The sequence below is a fragment of the Balaenoptera musculus genome, chromosome 9 (genome assembly GCF_009873245.2).
Source record: "Balaenoptera musculus isolate JJ_BM4_2016_0621 chromosome 9, mBalMus1.pri.v3, whole genome shotgun sequence".
Classification (NCBI taxonomy): domain Eukaryota; kingdom Metazoa; phylum Chordata; class Mammalia; order Artiodactyla; family Balaenopteridae; genus Balaenoptera; species Balaenoptera musculus.
Genome location: NC_045793.1, coordinates 91,934,962 through 91,959,669, shown reverse-complemented (window position 1 = coordinate 91,959,669; position 24,708 = coordinate 91,934,962). Strand labels below are relative to the sequence as shown.

The 24,708-nt window shown below is 39.2% G+C and overlaps 1 protein-coding gene across 1 annotated transcript in view; it reads right to left on the bottom strand.

Moving 5' to 3' along the window:
• DLD (dihydrolipoamide dehydrogenase) overlaps positions 1–21,807 on the bottom strand; it is a 32,717-nt gene extending 10,910 nt beyond the window's left edge. The window contains 8 exon segments of the mRNA XM_036863337.1: positions 7,903–8,004; positions 8,440–8,583; positions 8,894–9,014; positions 10,428–10,498; positions 11,079–11,147; positions 11,638–11,717; positions 20,176–20,254; positions 21,742–21,807. Of these exon segments, the coding sequence (XP_036719232.1) occupies positions 7,903–8,004; positions 8,440–8,583; positions 8,894–9,014; positions 10,428–10,498; positions 11,079–11,147; positions 11,638–11,717; positions 20,176–20,254; positions 21,742–21,780 (705 nt within the window). The 5' untranslated portion in view covers positions 21,781–21,807.
• Between the last annotated feature and the right edge of the window lie 2,901 nt (positions 21,808–24,708).

Below are 24,708 nucleotides of genomic sequence, written 5' to 3'. Positions count from 1 at the left end.
GGGGACTTCCCTGGTGGTGCAGTGGTTGAGAATCGCCTGCCAATGCAGGGAACACAGGCTCAAAGCCCTGGTCCGGGAAGATCCACATGCCGTGGAGCAACTTAGCATGCGAGCCACAACTACAGAGCCCGTGCGCCTAGAGCCCCATGCTCAGCAATAAGAGAAGCCACCTCAATGAGAAGCCCGTGCACCGCAACGAAGAGTAGCTCCCACTCGCTGCAACTAGAGAAAGCCCACGCACAGCAACAAAGATCTAACACAGCCAAAAATAAATAAATTTAAAAAAAAAAAAAAAAAGCAAAAAGCAGCAGAATACACATTCTTCTCAAGGGCACGTGGAATATTCTCCAGAACTGACCACGTGCTGTGTCCAAAGTGAGCCTCGGTAAATTTAAGAAAACTGCAATCATACCAAGCATCTTTTCAACCACAATCACTACAAGATTAGAAATCAACTACAAGAAAAAAGCTAAAAAAAAAACAAAACACACGGAAGCTAAACAATATGCTACTAAACAACCAATGGATTGGATCCCTGGTCAGGAAACTAAGATCTCACTTGCCGCCCGGCTTGGCAAAACAAAACAAAACAAAAATAACAAAACCTAGAGACAAATGAAAATGAAGCACACAATCCAAACCTAGGGATGCAGCAAAAAGCAGTTCTAAGACAGAAGTTTACAGCAGTACAATCGTACCTCAGGAAGTAGAAAAATTCCCAAATAAACAACCTAACCTTACACCTAAGCAACTAGAGAAAGAACAAACAAAACCTAAAGTTAGTAGAAGGAAAGAAAGAAAAGATCAGAGCAGAATGAATGAAATAGAGACAACAGCAAAGATCAATGAAATTAAAAAGCTCGTTCTTTGAAAAGATAAACAAAATTGATAAACTTTAGCCAGACTTGTGCAAGAAAAAAAAGGGAGAGGACTCAAATCAATAAAATTAGAAATGAAAATGGAGAAGTTACAACTGAACACCACAGAAATACAAAGGATCATAAGAGACTACTACAAGCAACTATATGCCAGTAAAATGGACAACGTGGAAGAAATGGACAAATTCTTCAAAAGGTACAATCTCCCAAGACTGAACCAGGAAGAAATAGAAAATATGAACAGACCAATCACAAGCACCGAAATTGAAACTGTGACTTAAAAACTCCCAAAAAACAAACGTCCAGGACCAGATGGCTTCACAGGCAAATTCTATCAAACATTTAGAGAAGAGTTGACACCATACCCTTCTGAAACTGTTCCAAAAAATTGCAGAGGAAGGAAAACTCCCAAACTCATTCTATGAGGGTGATGACCCTGATATCAAAACCAGACAAAGATACCACAAAAAAAGAAAATTACAGACCAATATCACTGATGAACATAGACACAAAAATCCTCAACAAAATACTAGCAAATCTGAATCCAACGATACATTAAAAGGATCATACACCACGATCAAGGGGGATTTATCCCAGGGATGCAAGGATTTTTCAGTATCCACACATCAATCAGTGTGATACACCACATCAACAAACAGAGAAATAAAAACCATGTGATCATCTCAATAGATGGAGAAAAAGCTTTTGACAAAATTCAACACCCATTTATGATAAAAACTCTACAGAAAGTGGGCATAGAGGGAACATACCTCAACATAATAAAGGCCATATATGACAAACCTACAGCTAACATCATACTCAACAAAACAAGACAAGGATGTCCACTCTCACCACTTTTATTCAACATAGTTTTGGAAGTCTTAGCTACAGCAATCAAAGAAAAAAAAAAAAAGAAATAAAAGGAATCCAAACTGGAAAAGAAGTTAAACTGTCACTGTCTGCAGATGACATGATACTATACATAGAAAATCCTGAAGACTGTACCAGAAAACTACTAGAGCCCATAATCATGAATTCGGTAAAGTTGCAGGTTACAAAATTAATACACAGAAATCTGTTGCATTTCTATACACTAACAACAAAAGATCAGAAAGAGAAATTAAAGAAACAATCCCATTTACCATCATATCAAAAAGAATAAAATACCTAGGAATAAACCTACCTAAAGAGATAAAAGACCTGTACTCTGAAAACTATACTAGGCTGATGAAAGAAATCGAAGACTACACAACAGATGGCGAGATATACCATGTTCTTGGATAGAATCAATACTGTCAAAATGACTATCCTACCAAAGGCAATCTACAGATTCAATGCAATCCCTAACAAAGTACCACGGCACTTTCACAGAAGTAGAACAAAAAATCTTAAAATTTGTATGGAGACACAAAATACCCCAAATAGCCAAAACAATCTTGAGAAAGAAAAATGGAGCTGGAGGAATCCAGCTCCCTGGTTTCAGGCTATATTACAAAGCTTCAGCCATCAAAACAGTATGGTACTGGCACAAAAACAGAAATATAGATTAATGGAACAGGATAGAAAGCCCAGAAATAAACCCATGCACCTATGGTCAATTAATCTACGATAAAGGAGGCAAGACTATACGACGGAGGAAAGACAGACTCTTCAATAAATGGTGCTGGGAAAACTGGACAACTACATGTAAAAAAAATGAAATTAAAATACTCTTTCTAACACCACACACAAAAATAAACTCAAAATGGATTAAAGACCTAAATGTAAGACTGAACACTATAAAACTTTTAGAGGAAAACACAGGCAGAACACTCCCTGACATAAATCACAGTAATATCTTTCTCAATCCGTCTCCCAGACTAATTGAAATAAAAACAAAAACAAATGGGACCTAATTAAACTCAAAAGCTTTTGCACAGCAAAGGAAACCACAAACAAAATGAAAAGACAACCCACAGAATGGGAGAAAATATTTACAAATGATGCAACCAACAAGGGATTACTCTCCAAACTTTACAAACAGCTCATAGGGCTTAATATCATAAAAGCAAAACAACCCAATCAAAAAATGGGCAGAAGACCTAAATAGACATTTCTCCAAAGAAGACATACAGATGGCCAAGAGGCACATGAAAAGATGCTCAACATCGCTAAGTATTAGAGAAATGCAAATCAAAACTACAACACAGGGGACTTCCCTGGCAGTCCAATGCAGGGGGTACAGGTTCAATCCCTGGTGGGGGAGCTAAGATCCCACATGCCTCGCAGCCAAAAAACCAAAACATAAAACAGAAGCAATACTGTAACAAATTCAATAAAGATTTTTAAATGGTCCACAACAACAAAAAAAAATCTTAAAAAAAAAAAAAACTACAATGAGATATCACCTTAAACCAGTCAAAATGGCTATCATCAAAAAATCCACAAACAATAAATGCTGGAGAGAGCGTGTAGAGAAGGGACCCCTCCTATACTGTTGGTGGGAATGTAAATTGGTACAGCCACTGTGGAGAACAGTATGGAGGCTCCTTAAAAAACTAAAAATAAAGCTACCATATGATCCTGCAATCCCACTCCTGGGCATATATCCAGAGAAAAACATGGTCCAAAAGAATACATGCACCCCAATGTTCATTGCAGCACTGTTTACAATAGCCAAGACATGGAAGCAACCTAAATGTCCACTGACAGATGAATGGATAAAGAAGATGTGGTACATATATACAAAGGAGTATTACTCAGCCAATAAAAAGAATGAAATTATGCCATTTGCAGCAACATGGATGGACCTAGAGATTGTCATACTGAATGAAGTAAGTCAGACAGAGAAAGACAAGTATCATATGATATCGCTTATATGTGAGGTTGAAAAAAGAAATATACAAATGAAGTTAGGAAGTTTGGGAATGATATGTACATACTACTATATTTAAAATGGATAACCCAATCAGGGAACTCTGATCAGTATTATGTAACAACCTAAATGGAAAAGAATTTGAAAAGAATAATAACATATATACATATAACTGAATCACTCTGCTGTACACCTGAAACTAACACAACATTGTTAATCAACTATACTCCAATATAAAATAAAAGTTAAAAAAGAAAAAGAAAAAAAGAATAGACTCTGAAATGTGGAGCAGAGGTCAATCTCTGCTAAATACTAGAAGAGATTTTTAAACAGCTGGTTTGACAATCATTAGGCACTACCACAAGTGTTTCAAACAGGTCATGTAAATGACCCACACTTTATTTTCTAAAAGTTTTTCTGGGCTGGTTAATGTAGTATATTTTGGTATCAGCAAGGTATTCAGTTATGTTTATAACTGGTTAAAGACTGTAGTATCAGGGACTTCCATGGTGATCCAGTGGTTAAGACTCCGCGCTTCCACTGCAGGGGCACAGGTTCAATTCCCTGGTCAGGAAACTAAGATACCGCATGCAGCGTGGTGCAGAAAAAAAAACAAAACAAAAACAACAACAAAAAAAGAAAAGCAATGGAGATTTAAATATGAATAAAACTCAATCTCTGCCTTTAAGGAGCTTATGGTCCTATAAAAAAGACAGACATAAACAAATAGATTCAATATACTGTTATTAGTAGATGCGCAAAGATGCAGACACATTATACTGAAGACCGAAGAAGGAAAGACCTGAGCTTTCTTAAACAGAAGTCTCCACTAAAAGGTAACTTCTAAGCTGACATTTGAAGGTATTTATTATATCAACGAATGTTTATAGAGCAATAATAAAAGCCAATACATGAGTACTTATTATAGATCAGCCACTACGCTAGATCCTAAAGACACACAGTAAATCAAACAGCCAGCATCTCTACCCTCATGGAGTTTATGATTTAATGAAAGAGAGACAAGTGAACAAGTAACATCAAGAAAGCAAGATAAAAGCTAGAACAAGAAGTATAGGGTGCAATGGAACACTCAGCAAGAGTACCTAAGGACATCTAGGGTAGGCAGGGAAGGGCTCAGAAAGTGCAGAAACTCGTAGAGGGATGAAATGTTCCAAACAGAAGGAAGGCCTACCTACAGACAAAGAATGCAGCTTGTTCAGGAACTGATATTTCAATATACCTTGAACATAGTTTGAGAGGGAAAGGGCGTTAGAAATGAGGCCTGGAGATTTGAGCCAGCACCAACCAACATTAAGAGTTTGTACTTATCCTAACAGCTATAATGAGTCATTGAAGGGTTTTCAGCAGGGAAGAGACATGATTACATTTGTGTTACAGAAAAATCACTTCAGCCACTCTGAGGAAAACAGATTAGAAAAAGTTAAAGAAGTAAGAGAAACCCAGGGTAAGACATGATCTTGGCATGAAGTGGGATCTAAGTAGATACATGAAAAGAGGAGGATATATTCATGAGCCACCTAACAGGTAGTATCACATTACGACCCAGGGACTGACTCAATATGGGGCACAAAAGCATGGGAGAGGTCACATATAGTTTCCAAACTTCTTTAGGCCTCTAGATAGATGGCAGTACCACTCAGATATGGGAAATGTTAGAAAAGAAACAGGCTTTGTTTTATTTTGGGGAGTGAAAGAGGGAGAGAAAGGTTAAGAGGCACTTACTGAACTGAGTGCCTGTGAGACCTACAAACAGAGATGCTGGTAAGCATTCAGATATAAAAATTCAGAGGCAAGGAGAAAGGATTAGGCTGCAAATATTTGAGTCCTTGTGTAACTGAGGTAAGAGGGAAGAGAATATTCTGTGGAAAGACAAAAAGGGTCTGGAATAGAACCCTAAGACAGAATCTAGAGTAATACTAACAATTAAAGGGAAGGCTGAGAAAGGGAAGAATGAGAAGTCAACCCAAAGGGTAGCTGGAAAACCCACAGAGTGTGGTTTGATCAGAGAAGTTAAGGGAAAAGTTTCAAACGCAAGAAAATCAGCAATGCTGTTTGCTACCAAATAAAGCAGTGAAGAAAACAGTCCACTGGATTGAGCAATAAATCCATTCATGCCCTGTCAAGAGCAATTTGATGGCACAAGAAGCCATGGACGAAGAAGTGAGTGGGAACTGATGAAACGGACTGTGGGCATCTCTTTCAAGAAGTCTGGTTGTGGAGAGAAGGTGAGAGGAAAATTAGCAACTGAAGGAGGACACAGGATCAAAAAAAGGCTTATTTATGTGTACACAGCCTGTGTCTATGAGTGCAAAGGCATCTTGGCATATGTGAATGCACACAGGTGCCCACAGAGAAGCAGGTTTAAATGTAAATAAGGAAGCAAAAATAGAGGAGAGTTTGAAGACTAAAAAAAAAATACAAAAATTAAAATCACAAAACAAAGTCCCCAAGAAGGCAGGAGATGATGCACTACCAAGCACAGGTAAAGGGTTCAGTCTTAGGGAAAAAAGCACTTCCAGAGTTACAACAGAGATCAAGAGAACAAGTGTAACAATGGGTAAAAATATTTTGAAATCTGGGGCATCAGGCTGGGGGAGTTCTCCCCTGATGGATTCTCTTATGCGGAATTTAGGAGACAAGGTCATCTGCAAGCAGGGGAAGACACTGTGCTGGCAGAGGTTTGAGATGAGTGGGAAATGAAACAACCATTGCAGGCACCAGGAGAGTGTACCAGCTAAGGAAATAATGGAGTTGTCAGCAAGGCTGAGGATCCTGTTGAGACCTGTGACCAAAAATTTACACAGGTACTAATCTGCAGGGTGCGTGTCGTTCTCCTGGTGTAGTCAATATCCTGGGTATAGCCTAAAAAGACAGACAGCTGAATTCAACCAGGACTAGTTTTGCCAAGCAGATATGACAGAACAGCAAGGCAAGGGACTCAAGAACACCTGTAAGGAAGTGATTAAAGTGACACATTATAGAATCTAACCTGCTCGCGAAAGCAGTCAAGACGGGCTAAAGGCAGAGAGCAAAAACATAAGAGGGATCTAGGGACTAGAAAACTTGATTAAGTTAGAGAGTCTGTCTACCTGAGGAATAACTTAGAGGAAAGGAGCCTACGGTTAGAGAATAAAATGTCTGGATTTGTGATTTCAGAAGTAGAGCCATTCTTGGCGATTACAAGGTAAAACGGCCCTGGGAAAGGACTCCTAAAATGGAGGGATAGAGGTCACTGGACAAACATGAAAACTGCCAGATGGACAAGAAAGGAGAACCAGGCAGTGAAAAGGTAGGAGACAGCACAGTATTCAGAGAACTTCAAGTAGTGTGACATTTCTAAAACTTGAGTTAAGAGGGATCGAGATGAGGATGGAGAGGCAGGGAGGAGTCAGGTCACATAAGTCATGTAATTCACTCAGAATGAGAGCTGTCTGCTGAAGGGTCGAAGGGCTGGCACGTGTAAATACCTGAAGGGCTGGTAGATTTTTAAAAATTAGTCCAGTTCTAGGGAATAGGAAAGGTGAAAGATACAGGGAAGCAGATTTCAAAACAAAAGAAATGTTCTAATGACTAATGATTCCTTAAATAGGTTGCCTTGAAAATTCTTTACTACTAGATAAATGTCTAAGCAAAACTCAATGCTGGGACTTCCTTGGTGGTGCAGTGGTTAAGAATCCGCCTGACAATGCAGGGAACACGGGTTCGATCCCTGGTCCGGGAAGATCCCACATGCCGGGGAGCAACTAAGCCCGTGCACCACAACTACTGAGCCTGTGCTCTAGAGCCCGTGAGCCACAACTACTGAGCTCGCGTGCCGCAACTACTGAAGCCCGTGTACCTAGAGCCAATGCTCCCCAAGAAGAGAAGCCACCGTAATGAGAAGCCTGCGCACTGCAACATAGAGTAGCCGCTGCTTGCCGCATCTAGAGAAAGCCCGCACGCAACAACGAAGACCCAAAGCAGCCAAAAAAATTTTTTTTTAAATTATATAAAAAAAAACTAATGGATGTACATAAATTTTTTTAAAAAAACAAAAAAACCCTCAATGCTGATCTACCTGTGATGTTATACAAAGAATCAAACAGAGCACCACTAAGTCCTGTCCAACTCCATGTTAAGTAATAAGGGGCAGAAAAAAACATCACTCACCATTTCTACACCTATTACTCCTGCACCAATGACAACCATCTTTTCTGGAACTTTTTTTAAAGACAAAGCACCTGTAGATGACACTACTGTATCTTCATCAATCTGTAATTTTAAAAAAAGATACAATCAAAATTATTTGGAAAAACCTACTGATTATAAACTGTGATCTCACTCAGTATAATAACTAAAAATACTAAGTCATTTATTTGCTTTGAGCTACTTACGACTTTTGTCCATAGACTCAATTTTATCAAAACCCATTAAAAATGCTCACTAAAAAATTTATCATTCAGCATTTCAAAACAAAATGGTCAATTTTAACTTCATATTGAATTGAAATATATCTTAATATACAGTGTTCTATTTCTGGTCACGATTACTGCAGAATAAAGACAGGCAATTTCCCAAAGCTGAATGACTGTCAACATATAGTACTTCAGTCAGAGATCTGTCATTCAAAGTTCATAAAGAGCATAAAGTCGTTTATAAAACATATTTCTGTAGGAAGGTTGTGACAGTTGTAAAACATGTAAATACCGTAATTCCAGGAAAAGGAGTGACTTCTGAACCTGTGGCTATAAGAATGTTCTTTGTATCAATAACTTGAGTGTTGCCATCGGCTTTCGTAGCGGTGACCTGATTTTTCCCAGTTATCTTTCCATATCCATTTACATGAGCAACCTTTATAAAATAATGTTTATAAATTCACAAAGTTTAAAATAATTTTTTTGGAGAAACAAATATGATTAGTAAGAAAAAAACTATTAAATAATTTATCCAATACAAAATACTTCCCTACTTAGTAATGCTACATATGGAACAGCAAACGTTTTGTTATATGTATCAGGGAAATCTATTTCAGGTTAACATACTGTTTTAAATTAAATAAATTTTCTCCAGCAGCCAAGTTCTAATAACATCACTGTGAGCATAAAGCAATGTTAAGGTATATATAAAATAAAGCAAAAATTTGAACATTAAACACACTGACCTTATTCTGTTTGAATAAGTGGGCAATTCCACCCGTTAAAGCTTTTACTGCATTACTCTTCTGCTCCATCATCTTCTCTAAATTCAAGCGAACTTCAGACACTGTAATTTGTTAAATAAATCTTTAATCCATAGCTAAATTCCTGAAGCAATGTGTGATATTTTTCATGAATCAAGGTCTAAAAAACTGCAGCCTAATGCTTACAGAACTGTTTAAAAGGCAGTATTAAAAATTTTTAATCTAATAACTGATACAATAATCGTAGCTGGCAAAAGGCAAACAGCATCCTATCACAATAACAGAACCTATCACACACTGTAAAAAGTCCACCTTCAGGAAAAACGAAGTCCAAAATATAACATTACACCCCATTATGACAATATATTCTCCAAACACCTTATGGTAATTATAAATCTGGAAGAGATTTAAATTTAAGTATTGATAAAAATGACAAAGTAAAACATCACTGGAAATTGCAAACAAAAGAAAAGGCTAAATTTCATGAAACAACTACTAAAAATACACATTTGAAAACTTCAAATACAGAAGCTTAATATAAAAGAGTTTAATAAACTAGATTTTACTCACTCATTTAATTCAGAAGAAAACTGAAGCAACTCAGAAGATAAAGAAACTCAAACTCAACAGAACTTTACATGTAAGACTACCTCAGAAATCAGCTCATGCAACCAACACATATCTTAAAGATGAGGAAACAGAGGCCCTGAGAGATTTGATTTACCTAAGTCACAGAGCTAGAACATGAAGCTTTACCTACAATGCACTTCTTTGACTAACCCTGTCTCTACTTTCCTTTGTGGGTACAGAAAGTGAGTTTTGATTCTACTTTTCATCGAGCTTAATATATTTGCTTTAATGTATATACATCACTCCTATACCTTCCTGTCTGCCTACACTATAGCCCAATCTTTCAGAAACCTACTGCTACAAAGAAATAAATGAAGGGAAATCAATTAACACACCACCCCCCACCTCCAACAAAGGTGTGTTTTGGCCCTTCCTAGAAGGACTACCCTCCTGGATATATCTGTAAACAACAATAATTGGAGAAAAAGGATGAAATGAACACAGTCCAAAAAGAATGGCAGGAGATACGACATAACAAATTAAAACATTATGAAATGTCCTTCTTTTCCACTATGCTGCATCCTTTCCCCTCTCCTTGCATCTCTTTCCACTACCAAGAACTTAAGTAGACTTTCCTTCCTTCACCATTATTTGCCCATGGCACTCAGGAATCCAGCACCTCCTAATGATCTCTAGGTTTCAGGGAAATAAAAACTGACTTCTCTCTCTCTCTCTCTCTCACATGTTAGCAAAGGAACACAAGATGTCATAGTAGGAATATGAACTTAAGCCTTCGTCTTAAATCAAATCTTTTCACATTTTTAAGAGTCTTTTTCTTACTCTTCCCTCACTGAACACATATTACACACTCATTAGACACAAGTCAAGTTAAGCTAGAAGAGGTCAAGTTAAGTGATAATATTGCTAAATATGAAGGTATACATACTTTCAAATTCCTCTAGATGCAAAATCTTTTCCATGGGCCATATGGTAATAATGAGAGTTATTCAATAAAGCCTAAAGGAAATAGACTCAAATATCAAATTTCACAAACTATATATAATCAAAAACCACTTACAAAATGACATTCTCTACGTGAAATAGCATATAGGACTACACCAATTCAGTTTCTGTTCTTACATAATTAATCTAAGACAAACAATAACGACTTAAACGTTCAACAAACAAGAATGAAAAAACATCTTTACTTTCTTTAAAAGCAACGAATTAAATACACACTTCAGAAAGGCAGGTTAAAAAAGCAGTCATATTTTCATATATAAAGGGCCTAAAAGAAGAATTTACTACCTATTATCTGTTTCACTGTAAAGGAAAGCTAAAAAGAAAAAAAATGGAACATCAGAGTCTGTCATCAGAGCCTAGCTCAAAGGCTAAGCATTCTGAGACAAGGAAGTTATTTCAGGAATGTATGGCAGACTGATGACAGTACTCTAAGTTTTAACATGGGAAAAACGTGTTTTTATCATCCCTGGTTTATTTTTTAATAACTGTATTAGTTTAATATTCTAATTTCAATATATCCTTCTAGCTGGTGGCTAATGAAAAAATTTCTGCACTGCACAAAACATATGCTCACCTTAGAAGGAATACAACCAACGTTCAAGCATGTTCCACCGAGTGTTTCATTTTTCTCAACGCAGACTGCCTACAACCAAAGAAAACTTTATTTACTGCACATAACCTGCAATGTTTCGGTTCACTAAAATTCCAAATGTATCTGTCTTAATTCTTCTACAAAACATGCTACTGAAACTGTGTTTGTGAGAATGAAATAGACTCCTTTATAATTTATTATTTGAATAATATTAACCCAAAAGCGAATTAGTCTAAAAAATATTTTTGTTTAACAAACCAAATACATGTTTTTGGCTCTATTACTGTATCTTCCAAAGTGTGATTAGAAGCCAAAACAAAAAAGTATTGGGGGGAGGGGAAAAATAACAACTTCACTTTCCATTTCATGAAAATCCTACAACCAAATAAACCCTCTCTCTTCATTAGTCTCAGGCCTAAATATAATTTATAGAATTAAGAAATTATTTACCATTATTAATTACCTGCAAAGTATTTTGTGAATGTGATCAATTCTTGCCAAATGAAAAGGAATCAACACCTAGTCTGAGCCTAAACCTTACCTTGAAGCCTAACTGGGCAGCTTTAATAGCAGCAACATATCCTCCAGGACCAGAACCTATCACTGTTACATCAGCATCAACTACAATAAAAGCAAATTGATACAAAACAATAAATTGCTTAATATTGACCAAAAACAGTACATTAAAAAAAAAAAATCTTACATTTTACACCTCCAAGAAAGCACAAATAATCAGCATTTTCCACACAGTACTATTCATTCCTAGATACCTGATGTTCTTTGACATAACTGAAAATGGCACAGATTTTTAAATTTTGTTTTCTATTTATTCATTACGGCATACCAAAATATAACTGAGTTTTGTACCCACTGACCTTGCTAAATTCCATAGTTTCATGACGGACAGGCATTTACTGACGCATCTGTATGAAGGAAAGAGCCTGAGCTTTGGAATCTGACATACCTGGCTTCAAATCTCAGCTCCTGAACTAATAAGTGGCTCCTGTCACTTATTAGTTGTGTGACTAAGTGACCTCATTTTTGTCATACAGGAACAATAACACTGCCTTAAATGATTGATGTTTGGATTAAATAAGATAATTTTGTATAATACTTTAGTTCTCTCAATAAATTTAAGACTGATTATATCCTTTTCAGGTACTTAACTTCTAAGATATCAGGGGGAAAACTCTGCTTCCCTATAATGCATGGCAAATACGTTTTGAACTTTATTTGAATAATGATACATTTTGTATAGTTTAAGATAATAGGCTAAATAGAACTCAATGAACTATTCTGGACATTTATCATATAAAGATAAGAAACTGAAAGTTAACTTTCATCAGTAGCCTGAGGAATATAATAATTATGATACAAATGTAAAATTAAGTCCAATTATTCCCATTCTCCTCAATCCAACATCAAATAAAGCAATAATAACTGTTAAGAGTTAGAGACAGTCTCCCTTCTCCACCCCTCAACTGTCATTGCAACCTAGCATTTAGCAGTTTTTAACACACTTTCACATATATTATCATGTTTTTCCCAGAACTTCCTAGGAGGAAGGTAAGGATGGCATATATTTGATATATCACAGATAAAAAACACTAGGTTCAGAGAGGTCAATTAACTTGCCCAAGGTCATCTAGCACTCGTGTGGCAGAGACAAAGTTTTCTGTCTCTCCTTCCAGTGGTCTTTCCATTATTCAAACTACTCCATTCCTCAGTTTCACCTATCCCCAAGAGCAATAATCAAGCTTTATAATTACTAGCTATCTGACCTTCGATGAGTAATTTAACCTGCTTCACCCTCAGTTTACTCATCTGCAAAATAAACAGTACAAGAAAATCTACCTCATAGGGCTGTAATACAGAATAAATAATGTATGCAAATAGCTTAGCATAGTACCTGGAACGTACATAGTAAGTATTCACTGTATAATAACTATATTCTGACCTACAAAGACAGCAAATTTAATTTCTTATCATCCCTCCCCCACAAAACACACACCCCCTAGGGGATGGGAGTGTACTATCATTCAAAAGACCTTTGCTGGCCTGAACAGAATCAAATAACCTCTATGTTGGACGACAACTAACAAGTTATCCAACCCAGTTATCCACAAAATCTAAGAATCGTCCTACTGAATAAATCAATGTACTGATTCTCCTTGGTTATGTCAGATGATAATTAGGATTACTCAATACATGAAAAAAATATAGCTGGTCCAATACATGATAAAAGTATTGCTTCAATTTTTACTGATCCATTTATGCTTTTTGGCCACAATGCTTGGTTCACTCATTCACGTTCAGAATTAAGTATGTAATAAAATGTATTTCTATTTTTAAATCTTGAACCAAATCAGGACCTAAACAATATCCCTTTGTTTGGGTCCTAATTTTTAATTTCACAGTAATGTAAATACAAGCTACAAAACATGTTTCTTTGCTGACTTTTTAACATTTTTTGGTTATAATATACATGTTTATTGATTAAATTTAAACACAAAAAAGCCAAAATACTTGCATTTTATTTCCCAATTTACTGTGTGATCTTAGGTCTTTTTAAAAACCGTAGAAAATACCAAAAAACAGTTCGCCGTGCACTGAAGATACTAAGTGTACCATTCCATTAGAATCCCACTAAAGTGCTAGGAAGCACAAAGATGAAGGGAAAAAAGAAAAGTCTTCATCTGAAGACTTGTCAACTGAAAGTATAGGAGGGTATGATCCAGTGCAAAGCTTCAAAAATAAGCTATTATTTAGGGGAAGTACACCAATGTCTGCAATTTACCTTGAAATGCAACAGAAAAGTAAGAAGAATGAATGGATACGTATACGGATGAACAGATATGTGATAATGTAAGTATAGTAAAATGTGAAGAATCCATGGGTATTCACTGTAAAATTCTTGCAACTTTTCTAAATGTTTGAAATTTTTCATAATAAAATACTGGAAAAACAAACCAGCTAGCTTTCACCTTTACCAAAGGCTGCTTGCAAGTGACAGTTTACAATACCTGATTCTGACTCACCATCTCCTTGTCAAGAAGCATTTCTCAATTTTAAAGTAGTTTTAAAAATCAGGATATAGAAAAGTAGTTAAACAAAATACATTAATTTAGGGAACACTTAATATATAATTTTACAAAACTAGCATCAGCCTTTAAAAGTGAAAAAGAAAAACTGAAAAGGATATACAAATTGATAGCATAAGAGAACGATGACTAAGCCAAAACAGCAAAAGACAGCTGGATAGCAATCTTCATTTCAGGTGGCAGTAAAATACCAGCAGAAAGCTATTGGGTTGATACTTTAAAAAAAACTGGGGTAGGGCTTCCCTGGTGGCGCAGTGGTTGAGAATCTGCCTGCTAGTGCAGGGGACACGGGTTCGAGCCCTGGTCTGGGAAGATCCCACATGCCACGGAGCGGCTGGGCCCGTGAGCCACAACTACTGAGCCTGCGCGTCTGGAGCCTGTGCCCCGCAATGGGAGGGGCCGCAATAGTGAAAAGGCCCGCGCACCGCGATGAAGAGCGGTCCCCGCACCGCGATGAAGAGTGGCCCCCGCTTGCCGCAACTAGAGAAAGCCCTCGCACGAACCGAAGACCCAACACAGCCAAAAATAAATAATAAATAAATAAATAAAGTAGCTATAAAATTTAAAAAAAAAAAAAAAAACAAAAAAACTGGGGTACAATAAGAGGTGCCTGACTTAATTAGTCAACGCCATGAAATGAACTGAAAGAAAAAGCAGGAAAAAGTGCTCTACAAGTTACTCTACAAATGTTACTTATTATATCATTATGAGGAAACTAAGGATACCACATTATCAAGGCCACCACTGAAATAAAGGTGTCCAGTTACAAACCAACTGTAATCATCAACAAATTACAACACATGTTTTAAGAAGTCAGTCTGCAATATTATCTGCCACTTGGATAATTTACATGCCAGGTAGTGAGCTAAATGCTTCCTGTTGTCTTATTTAAGCCTCAGCACATCTCTGTTACACAGTTATTATTGCCATTAACAGGGAGAAAATAAGGCTGAGGGTAACTAAACAACCTATGTTAGGTTGCACAATTAGTAATTGATCCAGCCAGGATTCAAGCCATATTCTTTAGATTCTGAAGCCTATGCTCCTACACCATTATGCCTCCCAAACACTCAGATGATCCCATAATCTCCAGGTCAATCAGGAACTCCAACTAAAATGATACGAAGCTCTTCATTATCAGAATGAAATCAAATTTCATGAATGCCTACCCTATGAGGAAATCATCACTACCTTCAAAAACCTTACGTTATAGTTAGGGGAAATAGGCACGTATCAAAATGTAGATAAATCAAGATTATTTTTAAAACGAAAATAAAAGGAATAGGAAAAGAAATATAAGGCAGTAATCATTAATTACCAATTTCACTAAATGAGTATAAGAGCTACTTGTTGTAATGTTTACTTGTTGTTTTGTTGACCGGGGTGGGGGGGTCTGTTTTAAAATCATCAATAGCCTGGGACTTCCCTGGCGGTCCAGTGGTTAAGACTCTGCACTTCCACTGCAGGGGGCACTGGTTCAATCCCTGGTCAGAGAACTAAGATCCCACATGTCACGTGGTGCAGCCAAAAACAAAAAACAACCCAAAAAACAAAACAAAAAATACAATAATCAATAGCCTTAATCTTCAGTCTATCTTCATAGTCACATCCTCTACCTGTGATCACCCTAAACCGCTCAGCTTCAAAGAAAATTTTGAATTCTAATACTTTTACTTTCTGATCATAACCCTACAACCCTCCAGTCCATAACGAAAGAGAAACACAGTAAAAGAAGAAAGGATGTGAAGTTAAACAAACCTGAGTTCAAATATGAGCTCTACCATCTCTTAAATTCTTGGGTAAATTATTTAATCTCTCTGGACTTCGATGCAACATAGGCATAACAGTGACAGTAATATCTACATCCCAGGGTTGAGAGGTGAGAGATAAGGTATGTCAAGATCCTGGGAGAATGCCAGGTGCACACTGGGCACTCAACACATGTTTCTTCCCTTCTCAGATCCTCCTCCCAATTTTGGTCCTGCAGCCTCCAGTCTCATCCCCACCCTCCTCAGCTACCAAGGTGTTACCTCCTGCCAAAACCCAACTAGGACTTTATTCTCTTGCTCCTCATTGGTTTCCCTGCCTCTTGTTAGATAAAATCCAAGTTCTTAAACACACATCTAAATCTCTTCAATAACTATTTCTCCAGCCTCATCTCCCACCACATTCTGCTTATCAACCAATATCATGCAGTTTAAGCTTCAGCAATAATGAATTACTGGTACCTTACACGCACAGAATTGGGCTGGTCTACCCACGTACATTCTGGCCCATCTACCTAGAAATAAATACTGACAGCACGTATTTCACATTACAGACACAATTCTAAGCTCTTGGGCTACCAATGAATGACAGAGCCCTGGTTCTTATAGTCTAATGAGAGAAAAAGTTATTACAATAAACACTCTGATCTGCAACCAAAACGAGCTTTAAAAACAAATCTGATTATATCATGCCCCTGCTTAAAACACTTCAATGACCTCCAACTGCCCTTAAAATAAAGAGTTAGGGTCTTTTGTAACCTGGAGAAGTCAACCGTCAACATATTTCAGCCACACTGGCCCTTTTTGAGCTGCTCAAATGCACTATGCTCCTTCTCACATCAAAATATTCCCACATGCAGGTCCTTCTACCTGGAACACCTCCTCCCATACCCACTCCCACCCCAACCCTTTTCAGATATCATCATTTCCTTAGAAAACAATTGTGACCATTCCTGGTCCATATACAGATATCGTAACTCCCAATGCTCAGTTTGTGGAGTCCTTATCACAATTATTTGTTGGATGTTTATATTCCCCAGTGGACTGTAAACTATAAAGCTGCATCTTGTCTGTCCTGTTCACTGCTGTATCCCAGCAACTAGCCCAATAACTAGCACACAGTAGATACTCCGTATCTGTTGAAATAATGCATGAATAAATTAACATAGCAAATGTGACTGATGAAGGCTGTAAGTCTATTCCTGTCATGAAACAGGTCATATCAACAACAATACACAATACTTTTCAAACCTTGATGAACTTGGTTCATATTCAAACACCTCCCAGATGCTGTAACAGGGACTGTATCATAATAAGCTTGAACTCCTCAAGTTGGTCAAGCAATACTCATGTAAGGAGGCAAGCCAAACAGAACAATGATAAAGAGTGTAAGCTCTAGAGTCAGAAGAATTTTCCCAGCTCTGTCATTTCCTAGCTAAGCTCTCTCGACTCAGCTCCTCCATTCACTAAATGGGGAAAACAGCAGCACATACCTGGTAGGAGAACCACAAGGATTAAAGACTGTGCCTGAGACAGAGTAAGCCCTCAATGCATCAGTTAATATCACTGTTGTTGCTGGGTACTCACTGTGTACCAGGCACCATACTGGATGCTTGTGATGGAGCATAACTAAAACTGACATGGCCCCAGAGTTTATGCAATAAATACGCACTGAGTACCTACTGTACCATTTTTGGTGCTAAACAGTCACAAATCACAGTCCTTGCCCTAATGAAGTGTGCACTCTTGAGGAAAGTACAGACATTAAATAAACACCTCAGACAAATATAAAAATGTACAGAAAACGCTTGTTACTTCATGCAACCAAAGACTTTATGCACGGAATCTATATGGGTACTAAGGGATTTATAATTTACTCGATGTCAAGGGATCACTAAATTATTGGATTCATGAGTACTCAGTTATTCCCGTAACATTACAATCTTAAGTTCCTGCCCAGGGACTGCCTGGCAAAGAGAAGGTACTGAATAAATCCTCCCTGAATATGTAATACCAAAGGTGTAGAATGAGCCATGAAAAGTCTTTACTTGCATGCTTTGGAAATGAAAATCTAGTATTTCTCCTGTTGAGTTGAGAAGAATAAGTAATATTCCCATTTAACAAAAGAGACAAAGGGTGTATGCCAATTATACCTCAATAAACTGAAAGGGGGAAAGAAGGGACAAAGGACGTAACGGGTCCAACTCCCCCCCCACCCCGCCACCATCAAATTTGTATTTTTGGGGGCTTCCCTGGTGGCGCAGTGGTTGAGAGTCTGCCTGCCAATGCAGGCGACACGGGTTCGAGCCCTGGTCTGGGAAGATCCCACATGCCGCGGAGCGACTAGTCCCGTGAGCCACAACTACTGAGCCTGCGCGTCTGGAGCCTGTGCTCCGCAACAAGAGAGGCCGCGATAGTGAGAGGCCCGCGCACCGCGATGAAGAGTGGCCCCCACTTGCCTCAACTGGAGAAGGCCCTCGCACAGAGACGGAGACCCAACACAGCCATGAATAATAAATAAATAAATAAAATTTTTTAAAAAGACAAAACTGTAATTCCCAGAGGCTCTCATTAAAAAAAAAAAAAAAAAAAGTGTATTTTTTAAAGGATTTCTTGACCTGTTCAAAGCTAGGATAAATCACCCACTGTTGGTCATTAGTGACCCAAATCCTCCTCCTCCTCTTTCTTCTAGGAATATACAAAATGATAATAGTTTGACAACAGTTTAAGGATACAGAATAAAATTATTTCACAGAATGCAGGGAGACTGATGGTCACAGCTCCCCCCAGTTAATGGTTTCTATAATGAAGCTTCAAGACATCATGTGCAACTTTACTTATGATTATATGAGCGATTCCAGAAAATGTCAAAACAGATAATTTCAAATACTCAATAGTCTTGATACTAGGAGGCCAAAGTACCTTACTATAAACCCATTAACTCCCTGTTTTAAATACTTTAAAAAATACATATCTTTTACAGAAACTTCAAAAATATAGAAAAGTATAAAGACAAAAGTATTCATAGTCCACAGCTTCCTTTCAGGGTACATTCTTCCAATCTTTAAAACGTGCTTTTGATAAGCCCACCAAGATTTTCATTCAGCGTGGAAAAAGATTTCTCACCATTCTAAACAGTGTTAAGCAACTAACACACTCAATCTTACCCAGTGGACAGAGTTAAGTTTTTTGGGGTTTTTTTGGCCACACAGCACAGCAGGCGGGATCTTAGTCCCCTGACCAGGGATCAAAACCCATGCCCCCTGCAGTGGAAGTCCATAACTTTTTAAGTGTAAACATATAAAATCGCTCCTCTGCCCAACACCCTTCAGTGGTTTCCCTTCACACTTGGGAGTAAAATCCTGGCCTGGCTTACAAAACCCTCCGTATCTGATCCCTGCCTACCTCTCTGATTTTACACTCTATGGGTCTCTGTTCTAGCCACACCAGCCTTCTTGCAATTCCTTAAACCTCACAACCGAATTCTCACCTCGGACCCTTCTCACTGCTGTTTCCCTCTGCCTGAAATAACCTTCTCACTCCCTCACTTTACTCAGGCCCTTACACAGAAAAGCCCTGACACCCTATCTAAAATAGCCTCCTTACCTCCCAATTACCAGCTTTCGTTTTCAAAGACCTCCCAAAATATTTCCCTGTTACTTGTGTACTGTTTGTCTTTTTTTTTTTTTTTTAAGTATTTGTTTATTTATTTATTTATGGTTGTGTTGGGTCTTCGTTTCTGTGCTAGGGCTTTCTCTAGTTGCAGCAAGCGGGGGCCACTCTTCATCGCGGTGCGCGGGCCTCTCATTATCGCGGCCTCTCTTGTTGCGGAGCACAGGCTCCAGACGCGCAGGCTCAGCAGCTGTGGCTCACGGGCCCAGTTGCTCCACGGCACGTGGGATCTTCCCAGACCAGGGCTCGAACCCGTGTCCCCTGCAACGGCAGGCAGACTCTCAACCACTGCGCCACCAGGGAAGCCCTGTACTGTTTGTCTTTTACCCCCAGACTATAAGTTCCATAACTGCAGGGCTTTGCCTCATTCACCACCCGGAACACACCAGATGCTCTATAAACGTTTTAGTGAATAAACATATGAACAAATGAATTCTATGACCGATTACTTTATTATTAGTTACTCTACCATTCACTTGCTTTTAAACACAAAGGAAATATGAGTTAATATGAGGAAAACCTGTTTTACTAAGTACTTACTTGGTTGATCTGCATAAGTTCTCAGTGGCACTGCAGAAACTCCTTGCAGACCATGAGATATTCTATTGAAATGGCCTCTCTGAAAGAAAAGAAAATGTTCCTATTATGTAAAATATGATTTCAAAATATAGAACTCCTGAAGGTCCTTGAAAACAATGAGTTAAGGCAAATGTATCAAGCAATGATTATTAGTGTATCTTCCATTACCACAGAGGTTACACATCAATTTCTCCTCTTTTGTAAAAACAGTCAGCTTGCCACACTTTTCATTATGAACAGTCGGCATCCCATTTCATATTTAACCTAACTAAAACATGTTACTCAATGGTGTTAAGTTTTATTAAATTTTCAGGAGGCATGGCTAACTTTTGGTGCCAGGGATCATTTTAATGTCATAACTGAAGTGTTCAAAGTTCTAGCTTAAGTACTTGGATAATTTCATTATGCAATCCTTTTACACGTGATCCATGTACAACCTATGAAGATGTACCTGAACCGTCCCACAGAAATAGAAAATGAGACAAAATACCTTAGAAGAATGCACCAAGTAATGTACTCATATTCAAGAGCTACTACAGTTTTACAAACTGCATCATAATCTCCACAACAACCTCTAAATGTGAATGGCTACTATTTCCTAAGAACAGTGAGGCACAAAGGAACAAAGCAAATTGCTCCTATCACAGAAGGCAAATGGGAAGTAGTGACAAAACCTACACTGAGCTAGTAACGTTGTCTATTTCAAGGCAATTCTTGCACCTGAGGTCAGGACAGCGGTCCAAAGAACAGCAGAATAAATATCAGTCCTGAGTCTTAGTCCCAGCTCTGCCTTTCACTAAAAGTACGACTTCTAGCATGTTACATTAACTTCGGAAAACATAAGCTACTCATCTTTGAAACAAAGGAGTCTGACTACTGTATTATTTTTAAGGTCTGCATCAATATCGTATCCAGCCACGATCCCACATATATACACTTTGGCTGTATTTGGTACATAAATGAAAAAGGAAAGCTTTCCTGAGGTTAACCTGCTACAATTAAAAATACAAGCTTCTAAGAGGGAAGTCAATGCACACTAGCTTAAAACTGCAAACACTGAAGGGACCTTCGAGGAATTCCTAGGGCTACGTGTTAGGGCTGACTCGGTCTGGGTCTTTCAAGCGGTGGCCCAAGGTTACCTGTCCACTGCAGAAAGGCCACTCAGGGGCCGGGATGAGGATGAGCAAAAGGTATGAAAAAGCGTTGACCATACGGGGCAAGGTAGACTCATACATCCACCGCCAAGGGGGCAAGACCTATGTGCGACCGCCAGGCCCCACGGCCCACGCTTGGGAGGGAACTGTGTGTGACTGCTGGCCGTCATACAACCGGCGGGGCCTCTCCACCGCCTAGGCCTGTGCCTCCGAGCCGCCGCCCGGGCTGAGCAGTTTCAGGGGTGGAGCCGCAGCTGGTCCCGGCTTGGCCGCCGGCCTCTCCCAACCCCCCCACTTAGGCCGCGTCCTGGTCCCCGTCAGCGGGCCTCTCTGTGCCTCTGGCTCAGCACGACCCCACCCAGTCGGCCCTCACCTTAGCCAACGAACAGTACACACGACTCCAGCTCTGCATGTTGCCGCTGGACTTTCCTTTCCGCCAAAGCTTTCACCTCCGCTAAACGTCTCCGCCGCCTCGCCAAGGTCTCCCCGCTCTGCGCATGCACGAGTGCGGCCTACGTCATCGGTCGGGCGCCGCGCGATTGGCCCGCGCCCTGCGGACCAGTCAGGCTCGGCGTCCTACACTGTCGTAAAGAGCGTAGTGTTTTGTGGCAGCGGGGAATGAGGAACCGTTTTAGGGGAGTGAAAGTGTCCGGAGTTGCAATGTGATGTTATAGAATACTTGGAAGGCGTTTGCTATCGTAAAGCTATCGTTTGCTTAAAGCACACTACAAAAAATAAAGTTTCACCAGTTCTTGATGCTGCTAGGCTGAGGAGTCTCAGCACTTTCCGGGCACTATCTCACTTTATCCCTAACTATACGAAGGATTCCGAGTATTTCTACTTCTTGGATGAGGCCCTGAGAGGTTAAACAATACCCCCAAGGTCTCACCAAGGACAGATAGCTGCAGCCCTGAGGTCAAAGCCTTTAGTCTTAATTACTGCTTTATAATCTCTTCCTCAGTTCAAATGCCATGTAAGAGATGGGGTCACAGACTGTGTTATCACCGGCATCCTGCTCTAAGTAACTAAGATAACTGGCAATGTGTAGAAAACACACTATCTTCTATCTCCTCAGCTGGGAAACACACCTCCCTGTTGAAGCAAATTAGAATGGGTGGGGGGTGGGGGGTGATATTATACTTTTTTAAGAGACACTGAAAACCATTGTCTTCAGAACTGAGCACGGAGATCTAAGGTCTGATACTTGCTTTGCAATAACTCTGTATAGCGTGGATAAAACTTTATTCTACATTTCTTGAAAGTTTACTGCCCAGGCAGTGGATTTAAATACTAATTAGAAATTAATGGGAATTCCCTGGCAGTCCAGTGGTTAAGACTCCGGACTCTCACTGCCAAGGGCCCAGGTTCATCCCTGGTTGGGAAACTAAGATCTCATAAGCCGTGCAGCATGGCCAAAAAAAAGAAAAAGAAAAGAAATTACTCCTTGCTGAGGTAAGCTGTTTTAGGGGAGAAGATATGAATGATATTTAGTGTTTGTTATAGAGGCTGCCACTTTGTACTCAATATCCATTCTCCCTCTTCTTTCCTCTGTACATAAGCATTTTGGCCATCTTAAGCATTTTCCTGGCTTTAGCACCCACCTGCATACACTGATAATGATAACTCCTAGATCCTTAGCTCCTGTCTCTACTTCTCTCCTGGACTCCAATTCCGTATTTTCAGCTGTCTACTGAACACATCCAACTGGGCGGTTCTGCCAGCACCTCAATGGCAATTATCTAATATCTAAAATATTAAATACATATTGTCTCCTTTATAATACATGATACCTCCAAATAGCCAGTCATCCATAGGAAAAAAATTTCGTAGCCATTCTCAATTCTTCCCTTTATCCCAATATCTAATTAGTCACTGTTTTACTTGACTACATCTAGAAGCAGACCTGGAGACAAGCATTTGAGTGCAACAAGTCTGTTGGAGAGATGAACCAAGAAAGCATCAGTAGGGGATGGAAAAGAGATGGAAACGATTTCAGTTACATTAATGAGTAGATTACCACTGTGGGCAATTGTGTCTCAGACTCACTGGACACCTCTGGAAGACAGCATAAAACATGCTTCAGAGTTGTCCTACCCAAAATATATCCATCAACTTCCATCAGGCTTTGGTTGAGGACTGCTCGTAGGGATTTTAACTCCCTGGCACATCTGGCCTGCCCTGTAAGTGGGCTGAGTGAGCACCAACAGCCGGAGAAATCTCTCAGGCAAAGAGTCCCTGGTGCTTCCAATTAGAAGGGTTTGGGTGAACATGAAAAGAAAAAGTGAGTGCTAAAAGGATACAGGTGAGACACCAGTAAGGTTGGCTACAATCACCAAGTTCTATCAATTCTGAAAGTGAGAATAAGAGTGAAGGAAACAATGATGATGGCTCCAAACTTTCTACCTTAGATGGCAGGGTGGGTAGTGAAACCAATACAGAAATAGGCAGTCAATACAGAAATAGGAGGAAGAACAGCTTTGGGGAGAAGACAAGTTGGAGACATAAGGCTCCCCTAAGAAAGCGATGCTCGAGCTAAAATCCAAACAATTTGTAGGAGTGCTCCAGGCAGTAAGCATTATTATCATACCCATTTTACAGATGGGAAAGAATGCAGTGAGGACAACTGGAATGACAATTAGGAGACCAAAGTTCTAGACCTGAATGCTCTTCACTTTCTGTGTAATCTAGTATAAGTCGTGTCTTGGGACCTTGGCTGCCCAAATTTTCAAATGAGGGGCTCCAAGCTCCCTTCCAGCTATAAAGCTATTCCACTGAGTTGCATAGAGTTGGCTTCCAGAGAACCACATAACAGTCACATCTGTAGTAGAGGTTCGTTACTTTGGTTCTGTCATCTAGTGGAACCCTCACTCCATGTTTGAGGGATCTGTCACAGTGTGAGATCACACTCCACTAGGAAACCCAAGTGGCCCTCCCTGGCTCTCCTGACTCCCAACAGGTAGAACAGGCACAGAACCTAAGCCAATCAGATGCTCCTCCCAGGACCAAAGTCAGAAGGAGTGGCACAAAGAAACTGACAGCTTAGAATTCATGCCACTAGCAGCTGCTCGGTGGCCAGTGGTGACAATGGCAGTGCTCCATTCAGACCCTACCTGAGGAAAATCTCAGCTGGGGCCGCCTACCTTCCTGCCTGCTTCTTGAAACTTCACATTGGTTCTTTTGCTATCAGACAGCTTGCCAATAAATTCCTTTTTGCCAAAGTGAACCAGAGATGACTTCTCAGAGATTATTTGCAATCCAGAAACACGACTAGTACACTACCATTTATTAAAAAGCTGCTGTGTACCAGACACCTTAAATGAACTTTAAAAAAATCTCATAG